Below are 14,929 nucleotides of genomic sequence, written 5' to 3' on the forward strand. Positions count from 1 at the left end.
GGAACACAGAGCCCCCAATGGAGGAGCTAGAGAAAGTACCCAAGGAGCTGAAGGGGTCTGCAACCCTATAGGTGGAACAACAATATGAACTAATCAGTACCCCCAGAGCTCTTATCTCTAGCTGTATATGTAGCAGAAGATGGCCTAGTCAGCCATCATTGGGAAGAGAGGCCCCTTGGTCTTGCAAACTTTATATGCTCCAGTACAGGGGAATGCCAGGACCAAGAAGTAGAAGTGGGTGGGTAGGGGAGCAGGACGGGGGGAGGGTATAGGGAACTTTTGGGATAGCATTTGAAATGTAAATAAAGAAAATATCTAAATTTAAAAAAAAGAAGTGAGAAACAATACTATAATGAAGACCATTTTCTCATCTATTCTGGATGGAGAAAAAAAATCAAGTAGAAAAGCTGGATCTAAGTGCCTGGCAGGTATAGGCAGGACAATCAGGAATTCTAGGCCACCTATACCTACTCAGTTTGAGATTACTGTCTCAAAAACCAAATCAAATTCGCCATCTTGTTCTACTGCCTGATAATTTCTACTCTACAATCTTCTTTTTCCACCCTTTTCTCCCCAATTCTACACCAATATCCTAATTCCCAAGAAACAAGCAGAAGTTGCCATTATCAAATAAAACAGACTTTCAACCTTATTAAGCAAGATAGGGAAGGACACTTCATATTCAAAGGAAAAATTCACCAAGAGAAAGTCTCAATTCTGAACATCTATGCCCCAAATGCAAGGACACCCACATTCATAAAAGAAACTTAACTAAAGCTCAAAACACACATTGAACCCCACACAATAATAGTGGGAGACTTCAACTCCTCACTCTCACCAATGGACAGGTCATGGAAACAGAAACTAAACAGAGACATAGTGAAACTAATAAAGATTATGAACCAAACAGATCTGACAGATATCTACAGAACATTTCACCCCAAAACAAGAGACTACTCTTTTATCTCAGCACCTCATGGAACCTTCTCCAAAATTGACTATATAATTGGTCATAAAATAAGCCTCAACAGATACAAGAAGATTGAAATAATCCCATGCATCTTATCTTATCACCATGGACTAAGGCTAGACTTTAATAATAACAAAAACAACAGAAAACTCGCATACCCTTGTAAACTAAACAATCCTACTCAATGATAACTTGGTCAGAGAAGAAATAAAGAAAGACATTAAAGACTTCTTGGAATTCAATGACAATGATGACACAGCATACCCAAACTTATAGGATGCAATGACAACAGTGCTAAGAGGATAATTCATAGCACTAAGTGCCCTGGTAAAGAAATTAGAGAGATTCTACACTAGCAACTTAGCAACACACCGGAAATCTCTAGAGCAAAAATAAGCAAACACACTCAAGAGGTGTAGAAGGTAGGAAATAGTCAAATGCTGGGCTGAAATCAACCAAAAAGAAACAAAGAGAATGATACAAATAATCACCAAAAGCAAAAACTGCTTCTGTGAGAGAATCAACAAGACAGATAAACCCCTAGCCAAACTAACTAAAGGGCAGAGATAGTATCCAGATTAACAAAATCAGAAATGAAAAGGGAGACATAACAAAAGAAACTGAGAAAAATTAAAAAAAAAAACAAAAACATCAGATCCTACTACAAACGCCTATACTCAACAAAATTGGAAAATCTAGATGAAATGGATGATTTTCTAGACAGATACCACATACCAAAGTTAAATCAAGAGCAGGTAAACTATCTAAACAGACCCATATTCCCTAAGGAACTAGAAGTCACTGAAAACCTCCCAATCAAAAAAAGCCCAGGGTCAGATGTCTTTAGTGCAGAATTCTACCAGACCTTGGTGGGGAGGACTGAAGCCCTAAGGGCCAGCAGAAAGAATGGAAACAGACAATCTCTCCTGGTAGGAAGACCCTCCAGAATGTACCAGAGACCTAGGAGGTGAGAGACTCTCAGGACTCAAAGGAAGGGACCATAGATGAAATGCCCTACAGTGGGGAGATGGAACTTGTAGAGCCCACCTCCAGCAGAAAGGCATTGAGTGAGGGATGGGGTTGCTAGCCCACAGTCAAAACTCTGACTCATAATTGTTCCTGTCTGAAAGAACCGCAGGGATGGAAATGCAGAGGAGCCTAAGGACAAGGTCCAGCAACAGGTCCAAAGTGGGATCCAGCTCAAGGGGAGGCCCCAAGGCCTGACACTATTACTGAGGCTATGGAGCACTCACAAAAAGGGACCTATTGTGAATGCCCTCTGAAAGAAACAACAAGCAGCTGAAAGAGTCAGATGCAGATATTTGCACCCAACCAATGGAGAGAAGCTACTGACCCCCGTGGTTGAATTAGGGAAAAGCTGGTAGAAGCTGAGGAGGAGAGCAACCCTATAGAAGGACCAGCAGTCTCAATTAACCTGGACCAATGAGATCTCTTAGACACTGGATCACTAACCAGGCAGCACACACCAGCTGATATGAGGCCCCCAACACATACATATACAGCAGAGGACTGCTGGGTCTGGGTTCAGTCAGAGAAGATGCATGTAATCCTCAAGAGACTGGAGGCCCCAGAGAGTTTAGAGGTCTGCTGGGGAGGGAACATCTCATGGAGTCAGGGGAACGGGGAGTAGGTATGGGATGTGGTACAGTCAGAGAGTGGATTGGGAGGGGAATAAAATCTGGAGTTTAATAAATAAATAAATAAATAAATAAATAAGAATAAAAAATAAAAAAAGAGCTAATACCAACATTCCTCAAACTACTCCAAAAAATAGAAACAAGGAACACTACAGAATTCATTCTATGAAGCCACAGTTTATTCTGATACATAAACTACACAAAGAACCAACAAAGAAAGAAAACTTCAGACCAATTTCTCTTATGAATATCAATTCAAAAATACTCAATAAACTTCTAGCAAACTGAATCCAAGAACACATAAAAATCTTTTTTTTTTTTTTTGTCAACTTGATACGTTTAGTGTCATCTGAGAATAGAGAGGCTCAATTGACAAATGCCTCCATCAGATTGGCCTGCCTAAACAAGCCTATGTAGCATTTTCTTGATTAGTGATTGATGCAGTACAGCCCACAGGTAAAGTACTGCCCCTGGCTAAGGTAGTCCTGAACTGTATAAGAAAGCAGGCTGAACAAGCCTAAGAGAGCATGTCAGTAAGAATGCTCCTTGATTGCTTCTGCTTCAGTCACTGCCTCCAGGTTCCTGTCTGGCCTTGCCTTCATAATGGACTGATCTACAAAATGAAAAAAACCCATTTTTCCACAAGTTGTTTTAGTTACGACAGCAATAGAAAAAAAAAAAAAAATCATGGCCTGAGTTCAACTTATAACCCCTCCTCATAACTTGAAAATTTTGCTTCTTTCTTTGTCCCCTCAAAAAAATTTAGCAAATGCCCCACCAAGTGTGGTAATGCAGTTCTGTAATCCCAGCACTTGGGATGCTGAAGCAGAAGGATGGCCATGAGTTTAAGGTCTGCCTATTCACAGTAAGTTCTAGGTCAGCCTGGGCTAGAAAGAGACCTTATCTCCAAACAAGAAACAAACAAACAAACAAAAGAGTTCTGCTTGTACAATGTGGGAGATATTTTAAGGTCAGTGTTTTGTATAAATATAGTTTTAATTAAAAGATAAAGACAAATTATTTATAAGCATATTTCATTTAAAAAAATGATTTTGCTGGGCATGATAGCATACATCTTTAATCCCAGCAATCAGGAAGGACAAGTGAATCTCAGATTTGAGTCCAGCCTGGTCTACACTGTGAGTTCCAGTGTAGTAAGAGCTTATCTCAATAACTAAATAAAATTATACATATATATATATATGCCTATACGATATCAATCTAAAAACACCTAGATATAGAGGATTTAAGACTTAAGAGCAGAAATAAGAACTTTCATATAATCTAAACTATAGTCATTTAAAGATGATTGATTACAATTGTGAGTTTCAAATCACAATAGTTCTCTTTTAAAAAAACAACGCTGTGGTAAATGGGAGAGGAATACAATATATCTCACAGCACATAATACTCCTTTGTTTCAGGGTACAGAATGAATTCTATTCACTTTCAGCACTTCTGTTGCATCTGGCACTACCCAACTCCAGGTCATTGGAAGGGACTTTGTATTTCTATACTTCTGTGTCAACTCCTAACATTTTTCTTCTTTCACTAGCCCAGCTTTTCTATTGAGTTCTCTGACTTTATGTCTTTCCTCAATCCTTCCTATCAAGGCCAGTAAAATGTACAGGGCTAGAGCAACACTGACTCAGTCTACCAGGATGTGAGACAAGGGTCTGCAGAGATGTCATAGTCACTACCATTTTCTGTGAAAGGAGGTTTTTAGCTCCACAGCAGCTCATAAACTTGAGAAATATGTATCCAAAGCATGTTTGTTTTCTCAAAATGCTAGATTTTAAATGGAAAGTATTTAGCCACAGATGAATTAAAATCCATTTAAAAAATGATTTATTATATTTAGAGGCCAGAAGGTGTCAGATCTCATGGAGATGAAATAAAAGGTGGCTGTGAGCTGCCAGGCAGGAGTGCTGGGAACCAAAACTTGGTCCTCTGAAAGAACAGCAGACACTTTTAACCACTGAGCCATCTCTTTAGCCTTTATGAATTAAATGTTTTCTCTATTTGTTCAAGATACTATGAACTTAAAATAGGAACTAAAAATGAGACTAAGAAGAACAAAAATGTCTTTTTCTTAATTTTTTGTTCAGTTTTTTGAAAGAGTCTCCCTATGTAGCCCAGGCTAGCTCTGATCTTCCACTATTCTTCCCTCAGCTACCAAAGCTCTGGCATGCACCACCATGTCCATCTCCCCAAGCTTCTTATTTGGAAAACATTCTACTTTATAAAGTACTGAGAACATAAACATCTGAATTTATTAGATGCAAAAGAGACATGTTAAGGATTCCTTTCACCCATGTATAAATGACACTAAAACAACTCAAAGTATTCAAAAGTAGTATTTCTCAAGTTAAGGTGGCTTTTATTTTCCCAATGAAAAACTATAAAGAAGCCATATATAAAAATGTCTTTAGTTAAACCATAGCTGAGAATTGACCTTGTTCTTTGTTAGTCAAAAAGAATATTTTCACTTTCATGTATACAAAATTGACTGAATTTAATCTATCCTATACTTAACTATATATGGTACTGAGAAAATCGTGTGAACTCCAGTAGTACTGGGGAGGGGGGATTTATGTATTTTCTATCCTCTATTATACTGTTCTGTTTTATTTTGTTCTGTTTTGATGAGTAGCTAGTTAGGTGTAAAGTACTAATGGCACTTTCCCATGCATGCTGTAGTAGCTCATTTTTACTTTAAAAAGGCATTTCATTATTACTTCAAAATATACTTGTATAGTTTTCCTTTATGGTATCTAATTTAAATTTAGGTGTTTGCTTTGGCCTTGATACTACAAGTTATTTTACTAAATTAAATTAATTATTAACAATATTAGGGATTGAACCTGGGACTTCAGGTATACTAGACAAGCTTTCTACCACTCAGTTATATATATATATATATGCCTATCCTAGAATACTTACAGCCTTACATCTCAATCTATCTTGCTCCACAAATCATTCTTATTTTCTCCGTTTCTTGGTAATTTCTAGTAATTTCTATGGAATGTGTAATTTGTGTGTGTGTCCTTTGTACTCTCCTCTATGTATTTTATGAGTAATGTGATGGAGATTGTAATGAAACATTAACTTATTTATCCTGCTACAATCTAGCCCTTACTTCACCACTACACAGAAACTACTATGGATCATTCATATTGCCAAATTCAGAATACATTTTTCTACTCTCGTTGTGAATCCTGGCAGCTCCAAGCATCATTTGTTCTTAAAGTTCATGAATCTCCTGGCTTTTCATTCCAACAAGAATCCTCCCATTTTGGTTGCTCAAAGGTTATTCACAGCCTTCTTTCCAAGCCCACTTCCTAAGTTTTCTGCCATTCTTATGTCTGCCATCCCATACAGACATTTTTTCCTGGATAGAATTTGTCACTTAAGTAGGTTTCTTCTCCTGAAGTGCCTTTCTCCACTTTCCATATAACCTCCCAATGAAGGGAAGTTGTGGAGACATCAGTGTAGTATCTGTACTTTTATTCATTCCATATAACTAGATAAATAGTGTCTAGCTCTGAAGTCTTTGACCATCAACCCCTTTCCATACAAGAACATTGCTCCTGTGTTAATATAGGCTTGGCAGCACCTCAGGTTAATTGTGCTGATGTTTACTAGGGGCTCTTTTTGCTTTTGTTACAGTTAACCCTAGTTCTATTTTTAAAAATTAGCAAAAAACATATAAACGGAGTTTGCGGTAAGCAAGTGAATTTCTAAGTAGTCTAGCCTTTTTGAGGTCTATTAAAACAATTCTTGCTGGTGCTCTAAGTAAGTAAGGAAATAAATAAGACCATTAGGGATTTAGGGACTATTAAATTTTTTTTTTTTTTTTTTTGGTTTTTCGGAACAGGGTTTCTCTGTNTAGCCCTGGCTGTCCTGGNACNCNCTNTGTAGACCAGGCTGNCCTCGAACTCAGAAATCCGCCTGCCTCTGCCTCCTGAGTGCTGGGATTAAAGGCGTGCGCCACCACGCCCGGCTTTATTAAAATGTTAAAATGTGTTGTAGTCAGACATTTTTATTTTGACATTTCTTGAATAAAGCCTTTTCTTTTTTAAAAAATTATATTTATTCCAAACCAAACGGAAAGAATAAATAGGTTCTATAATAATTAATTAAAAACCAGATGGTGGGGGCTGGAGAGACAGCTCACCTAGCACCCACAGATGTCTCACAACTATCTCTAACTACAGTTCCAAGGGACCTGATTTCCACTCCTGTTTCTAAAAAAAATGAATGCATGTGATACACAGATATATATGCAGGTAAAACATCCATACAAATCAAATAAAAATAAATCTAACAAAACAGAACAAATGAAAAACAAAGCCTGGATAGTGAAAAGCATCCTTAGTCACATTCTAAGACTGGGTTACATTAATCATACATCATTAATCATCATGAAAAGGACTGATCGGCAGGTGCAAGCTCTCCATTCAGGTCAAAAATGTTTATACGTATTTCATTTGTAAATTCTCAGATATTTTGCTGGCAGGAAAAAATATTGCAGTATCAAACATATTATTAGATTATTCTTTTGTAGAATTGTAAATAAAACAGTATAAAACACTAAAATGTAATTAAGCCACAGTATTTAAACTCTCCCATTTCTACAAACAAAGCCCCAAACTATTTTTAATTATGTGATGATTTAGAAAACGGGTTCAGATATGATGGAGCTGCACTTATGGGTGAGTGCTAGGAACTGAACTTAGGGTCTCTGTAAGAGCAGCCATGCTCTTAACCACTGAGCCCATCGCTCCAGTTCAGAAACTCTTTCTTGAAAATAAGTTTTATATCACAAAATAAGATATGGAATTAAGGTAAAAAGACAGTCAGATAAAAAAGTAAATTTGGAAAGACCTGTGAAGATGAGTGAGGGCCTACTGCTTTTTATTATCCTTCCAAAATGCTTACTGTATGATTCTGGCACTTCATTCCCAAAGGAATACAGAGAGGCATATGACAAAAAAAAAAAAAAAAAAAAAAAGTTTTAAATAGTTTACTTTAAAAACAGGTTAGTTTAGTGATTTGATCAATTCCTAATACTTAAATCTATAAGCAATATTCTCCATATTAGAAAGCAACAAAATCACCATTAAGTATTACTTACATTCCAAATCGCAATGTTCCAGAAACATATGTTTGCCAGTGTGCACAATAGAACATGAATGTCCCAGCAAAACAACAAAAAAACATCCAGTCAGGATTTGTCCCAAGTTGCACTGCAATACAAGTTCCAAGAACCACAAAAACTGCAGAAGAAAATGAGAATGAAAACTAAAGGGCATCAATAGAGCTGAAAATTACCTTAGGTAGATACAGATAATCTCTTTTCAGTTATGTGATATTTCTTTATCTTTTACACCATAATTTCAATGACTTATTTTATTTCTTTTTTTTTTAAATGATTTTTAGATCATTTAGCTGAAGCAAAGTTTTTCAAAGCAACTAAAACACTTGAACATGTTTTGAGAATTCTCCTTACTTAGGGATAGCATTGCTAACTGAGTAGTAAAAGGTGTCAGGGTGCTTGCTGCAGGTGCTACCAAGCACATACCTATCTCAGCACTCAGGATGCTGAGGCAGGAAGAGTTCAAAGCCAGTCTTAGTTACACTGGGAGACCATGTCTCAAAAATATAAAATAAAGTACAAACAGGAACTTGAGAGATGGTTCAGTGGTCACAACGTAGCAACAGGGGTCTAATTTCCTCTCCTGGCATCTAAAAGCAGCTATACTGGGTTCTCATGCACATACACACTTGATTTAGAGAACAAAACAGGCAAAGACCACCTCCTGAGAAAAGCACAAGCCATTTAAGCAGAGAGAGTCAAAAACAAAACAAAAAATGAAAAGACTAGGGAGCTTTAACAAGCATCAAAGCGGCCTACTTGCTTCAGAGTAGAAAACTGTCTTTTCTTATTTAGCAGGTATCACTATGTCTCATATATAAGAAAATGATTTCCTATTAATTTGAAACTCAAACTACATGACTATCATTTCAATTTTTAAAAATAAGATGCTTGTCATCCTGCAGTTTCCTCATTAAACTCTAATAGTCTTTCAAGTTAACCAACTAGTTTTCACTCAATGAAAAGTTGGAGTTTTCCTTAATCTGATTTATTTGTTGTTTTTCTTCTTTTAACAAGCAAGCTACCATTAGAACACAATAAAGTAATGATTTTGATATGTAAATCTGGACCCAAGACATAAAACATGCAAGACATAAAAAATATTTTAAACGCCATGTCAACTGGTAGAACAACTGAAGAATAAAACTAAAATAAGGAGGGAAACACTTCTGTTAGAATTTCATCTAACACTAGTTAGAAATTCATTTCTTGTTTGTGATTTTGAAAGAGGATCTTATTACCTAGCCCAGGCAGGTAACGCTTGCCACACAGCTCAGGCTGACCTTGGACTTATGAAGTCTCTACTGTAGCTTCTCAGGCGATAGGACTGTTACGGGTACACGACAATACCTACCTCAATTTCATTTATAATTTTTTTTTTCTAAAAATGCACTCAAGTATTATTTGAAAAACTCACAACATACTACAAATACAGACATTTCACCTACATGTCAACTATGCTAACAAAAACCATTGTCAGCAATTTTTCTTGTAGCTTTTTTTTTTTTTAAATTTGTACAACAGGGTATTTTAATATGTGTACTGACTGTGAATAAAAAATTAATCTATGCATCACTGTTGTGGTGGAACACCTAAAATCTATCCTTAGTAAATTAGCAACACCCAACACAGTATTAATTATTAGCTATAATCGTCAGGTTGTAGGCCACTTCTCCAGGCTTGATGCCATCAGTCTTCATCCAGGCCCTTACTGCACATTTATAATTCACGCATATAATGTACTCCTAACTATCTATACTGAAGATTCACTTAAATACAAGGACATGAACTACCAGTCATCCACTATTGTACTTTTATCCAGAACTATGGGATTTGTGAAAATGACAGTTATACTCTGATATTTTAAAAAGAAAAGGTCCTGGAATGGAGATGGTAGTAAAAGTAGCAAGCTTGCCTAGCCAAGCATATGCAAGGCCCTGGGTATGAATCCCAAGTACTAGAAAATAAATAAATAAATAAAATAAATAAATAAAAATAAAACAAACCAAGTAATTAAGTTTCCCAATAATGCCAGCAATGAACAAGTACTAACCAGAACCACAAGTCTCAAAAAAACCCCACTAAAATTTAATATAAATATCATCTGCTTGAGAACTAAATTTATTTATTGCAATATTGATTATCATGTTGTTTCTATCAGTTAATAATTCTCAGCATTAAAAAGCAACAATACCTGTCGATAGTGAGTCACAGCCATGATCAAAAAGTTCTCCCAGAGGAGAGCTACTGTTAGTTCTTCTGGCCTGTTTTCCATCTATGGCATCCAGAGACTGGTAAATGAAAAGGCCACAAGCACAGGCAATGTAAGCCCACAGAGGTGCCTGCGAAAAAAGGTAACAGCAACAACATTCGGATAGTTTCATTATTAGATTTGGCCAAATGTTTCTTTAACATCAGATATTTAGTCTTCATTCCAATTACATTTACTTGGTGTGTATGAGTGTGTGCATGCTCCTATGGGCATGCACAGAAAACATGTGGAGGTCAAAGGTTCTCTTCCTCCATTATGTGAGTCCAGGAATTAACTCAGGTCTTCAGGCCAAGAGGCAACTGCTTTTACCCAATAAGCCCATCTTGCCAGCCTGATTGTCTCCTCATTCTCTATAAGTATTCTTGGTTGAAAGCTGTGGAAGAGATGACTGAAATACTAAATAACAAAGAACTTACTGATGCCTGAAGTAACTGGGATTGTTAGCAGACATAAATTCCCTGTTTTTAAGGGTGCTCAGGAAGGTCTCCTTTAAGTACAAAATATCCCCTGTGTCTCTGAGTTCCCTTATGTCTCTGGGTTCCCTAACCAGAAATATAAATTTCTAAAGTACAAAAATCTGCATCTGTACCAAATACAGACAGACATTTTTTCTTACTTTTTAAAATAATACCACACATAGCTACTTAGCAGTATGTACACTGTATTCAACATTACAAGTAATCCAGAGATTCTTTACAGAATATAGAAGGGTACACGTGGATTATATGACTACTAGACAATTTTAGAAAAACTACTTAAGTATCTGCAGACTTTGATTTCTGTGTGGAAGCTATAGAATCAACCCTTTACAAGTATCAAAGGATGACTGTACTTAGCAGGAATTTTTCAGAACTCTCATGAGAGACTACACTGTCTCCTCTAAATTTCTCCCAGCATGTAATCAGCATACTAGTCCTGCATGGTTAAGACTACTTAGAATTCTAGCATTTGGGAGGTGAAAGGAGGATCAGACATTCAAGGCCAACCTTGGCTACCCAACTATCATGGCCGGCCTGGGCTTCTTAAGTGTCTGTTTCATCTTTCTTGTTTTAAAATAGGGAATCACATAGCCTAGTCTATCCCCAAACTCTATATAGCTAAGTGTGGCCTTCAAATCCTTCTGGGTCTGCCTTCCAAATTTTGGGAATACAGACCTATAATACATGCCTAACCAAAAACTTTCTTATTTTATGAGTAAGGGTCTGAGATAGTTCAGGCTGCTAGAATCAAACCTATAGGTAGCCTAGGCTGAGGCTAGCCTAGAATTCCTGATTCTCCTGCCTATACCTCCCTCCTAAGACTTGGGATTACAGGAGTGAGTCACCACACCTGGAAATGCTGCCTAAATAATCAAAACCAACAAAACAAAACAAAACAACAAAAATCTACCTTCCTTTCATTTTATTAGGGAAGTACTAGTCTATACAGCATTAAATACATTTCTCACTTCTTCACTGCAGGACTTCTGGTGCCCAATATGGTGAATGCATTCTGAGAATGTTTGAGAATAGCCAACAATAGAAATATCTTTCCCACTTTCTATATATCAAGAAACTTGTTTTTAACATGCTTTTACAAGGGTAAAATGATGACAAATCAGGACAATAATGCTCTGGTTTACAGAGGCCATGAACATAAGTTTTCAAATATTTATTTAGATACATCATTAAAAAATACTTTGTCTTTTCTTAAAAAATAAACCCCTAATAATGATTTAAATATTATATATTTTCCTTTCTAGACTATGAATAAAATGTTATTATCACAGGATTTTCTTAGATGGTAATTTTCAAGTTTCATGATATTAATATTCAAGAGTTATAAAATATTCAGTATATGCTATGCTAGAAAGAGATTTTTTTTCTGTTAGAAATCTATTTATAACTTAGTTTTTAAACAAGAATGATCTTCCCTTAAACATTTTCTTGGTGCTCCAGACTTAACACTGAGGCTATAAAAAGGACATACCTCTCTGAAGCCAGAGTTACAAATCCTAAAGTCAATATGCTGTATATTACATGATGTAAGCAGATCGAAATGGTCAAGGAGCCCTTTGGACTAAGGAGCCTCTCTTTTGAACTGAGTTCTATTATTCTTTCTTCCTAAACGACTCAGCATCCTCTAGCTGCTATTGTCCCAACATCGTAGCCACTAGTCATGTGTAAATATTTTAGTTTAAATTAAGTAACATCAGATTTAAAAAAAATCATTTCTTTAGTTATATTTTTAAATGCTCAAATCAAATAGCTACATACTACCTTACCCATACAAAGAACACTCCCAGTACCACAAAAATGCTACTGAATTGTTCTGCTCTAGAGAGCTAAATAAAACACAGGGCCTTCTTGGGCCTACTTAGGATTTTAATGAGTGTTACTATGAAAACAGATGACTTCAACTATTAGTGTGTACACACTGTCAGGAAAAAGCAAAATAACAATTATAAGCACAAAAAATAGAGATTAAGGTTTTCTTGGTTCTATCTTTTCCTTCCTTTTGTAAATCTGTAAAAACACTTAATATTTAATTACTTTTTCCTCATTCTCATTATTTTACAACTCTCAGTTTTTGTTTTTGTTTTTAATTCTCAAAATAAACCTCCTACTCCAAGTGTGGTCTCCGCTTAGTTAAACGCCTGGCAAAGGAAGGAACACATGTATCAGTCAGGTTCTATAAACTCTGATAGGCAGGTAAGAAAGCCAATTTGCCAATCCTGTAGAAAAGCAAGGACAGTAAGGAAAGGTGTGTGTGATGGTTAATCTTCACTGTCAAAGTGACTGGATTTAGAATCATCCTAGAAACACATTCCTGGGTATATCTATGAAGCTGTTTCCAAAAAGATTAACTGCGGAGAGTAGACCAGCTCCACCCTCAGTATGGGTGGCACCATCCCAAGCACAAGGATCCTAGACTGAGAAGGGAAAATGGAAGAAGGTGATTGAGAAACAACATCCATCTCTCTCTGCTTCCTGTCTGAAGATACGACATGACCAGCTGCCTCCTGTACCTGCCACCACTGTCTTTCCTGCTACCTTACAAGCTTCCCAGAAACTGGCAACTCACTAGTGACTGGACAACTCAGTTTTAATGTTCATGTACATAAAACATGCAATACGACTGGAGAGATGGCTCAGAGGTTAAGAGCATTTGCTCCTCTTCCAGAAGACCCAATTTCCACTCCCAGCACCTACATTACAGCTCAAACTGCCTCCAGGATCTGGCACCCTTGTACAGACATGCAGAATACCAGCACACATTTGTGAAAGAAATGTTACTAAAGCTCAAAGCACACATTGAACCCCACACAATAACAGTAGGAGACTTCAACACCCCACTCTCACCAATGGACAGATCATGGAAACAGAAACTAAATAGAGACACAGTAAAAAAAAAAGACACAGTGAATTATGTGTATGTAAATGTGTCTATGTGTGGGTATATGCATGTTATACAGATGCCCATGGAAGACAGAAGACAATGTTAGATCCCCTGGAGCTGGAGTCACAGGTGGTTATAAGCCACCAGATTTGAGTCCTAAAAGCCTAACTCTGCAAGGGTATATCTTTACCACTGAGTTATCTCTCTGGACCATAAAATGTAAAACTAAATAAAAGCAATAAAACAAAAGCCTAGTAGGCATGGTAGCACATGCTTGTAATCATAGTCATAGAAGATTCTGTCTCAACAAACAACAAAACCCAAAACCAACAACAAAAAAAACAAACAAAATCTAAGCTACTAAGCTGGTAAAATTTAAATATTTTAGTAACAAACATATCAAAGGAATATTTTGGTACTCTCTTTTTAAACAAGGTCACCATTTCTATATGGAGATTTTGATTAATTTTTTTTTCAACCCATCTACCACCTTTTTTTTCCTAACAAAAACAAAGCCAGTTAAAGCCATTCAAATAATGACCATCATTTCTATTAGTATGACTGGTATCTAGATGCAGGGTTTGGAAGGAGGAAGAAAGAAAAATGATGTGATTATATATAATCTAAAAAATATTTAAAAAACCAAAAAGCTTAAAAAATCTTTAGCATAAAAATATATAGAATATTCATAACACATGCACATAGATCTTTGCCACCATTTCTGGTAAAATACAGAAAAGAATCAGATATAATGAACTGAATCTCTTTGGGGTGCTAAATTTATAGAATTTTGATTTTAAAATATGGATAAAGAAAATACAAAAAAACTCAAGGGGGACTTAGCTGTTTGTTCTACATTGTATATATCATCAATGAAATCAGGCATGGGAGGGAGCTATAGGGAAGAAGTTATATACTTAATCTCTGACCAAATTAAACAATAATCAGCTTCTATCTACTGAGTACTGTATGCTAGACATCCTGACTACATTAATTCTCATAACACAAATAAGACTTTAATAAAGGGTTAGACTTAGATATCTTACTGCCATCACAGAGATGACAGACTTACCACAGAAGAAAGCTGTAAGCTAAGTCTAACAAGTATTTCTACCATGCAGCGTTGAAGGACATTATCCCTTCCATGCAGAGCATGGAAAGAGTGCTGAAGTCATTTTTCACCTTGATGCTTCCTCATAGCAATTTTTAAAACTTCCCTGTGATCAGAGCATTTTCTACTCTGTACTCAAGTAAATCCAAATCACTTTAAAAAAACTGCAAGAAAAGTATCACAGGGAACCAGGGTTACCTAGTGCATTCTGTAGTGTTCAATAAATTATTAATGTTTTGGGTCACCCTTAAACCCTCTCTTACTCCCTGATCCTCTTTCTAGGTGTGGCTTAGGATTATTAGAATCCTTCCATTTCAATCAACCACCTCCTTGCTGCTCCCTTTTAAAAATACATAAACCTAGACCCAATCCATTGGAATCA

The 14,929-nt window shown here is 36.4% G+C and overlaps 1 protein-coding gene across 6 annotated transcripts in view; it reads right to left on the bottom strand.

Moving 5' to 3' along the window:
- Positions 1-14,929, bottom strand: part of Cept1 (choline/ethanolamine phosphotransferase 1) — a 45,157-nt gene that overhangs the window by 20,279 nt on the left and 9,949 nt on the right. For all 6 annotated transcript variants that reach the window (XM_029475330.1, XM_021158269.2, XM_021158267.2 and 3 more), the window contains exons 3-4: positions 9,981-10,128; positions 7,766-7,907 (exon numbers count right to left, since the gene is read on the bottom strand). In XM_029475330.1, coding sequence (XP_029331190.1) covers positions 7,766-7,907; positions 9,981-10,128 — 290 coding nt within the window. The remainder of the gene's footprint in view (positions 1-7,765; positions 7,908-9,980; positions 10,129-14,929) is intronic.

Source organism: Mus caroli, chromosome 3 (assembly GCF_900094665.2).
Source record: "Mus caroli chromosome 3, CAROLI_EIJ_v1.1, whole genome shotgun sequence".
Classification (NCBI taxonomy): Eukaryota; Metazoa; Chordata; class Mammalia; order Rodentia; family Muridae; genus Mus; species Mus caroli.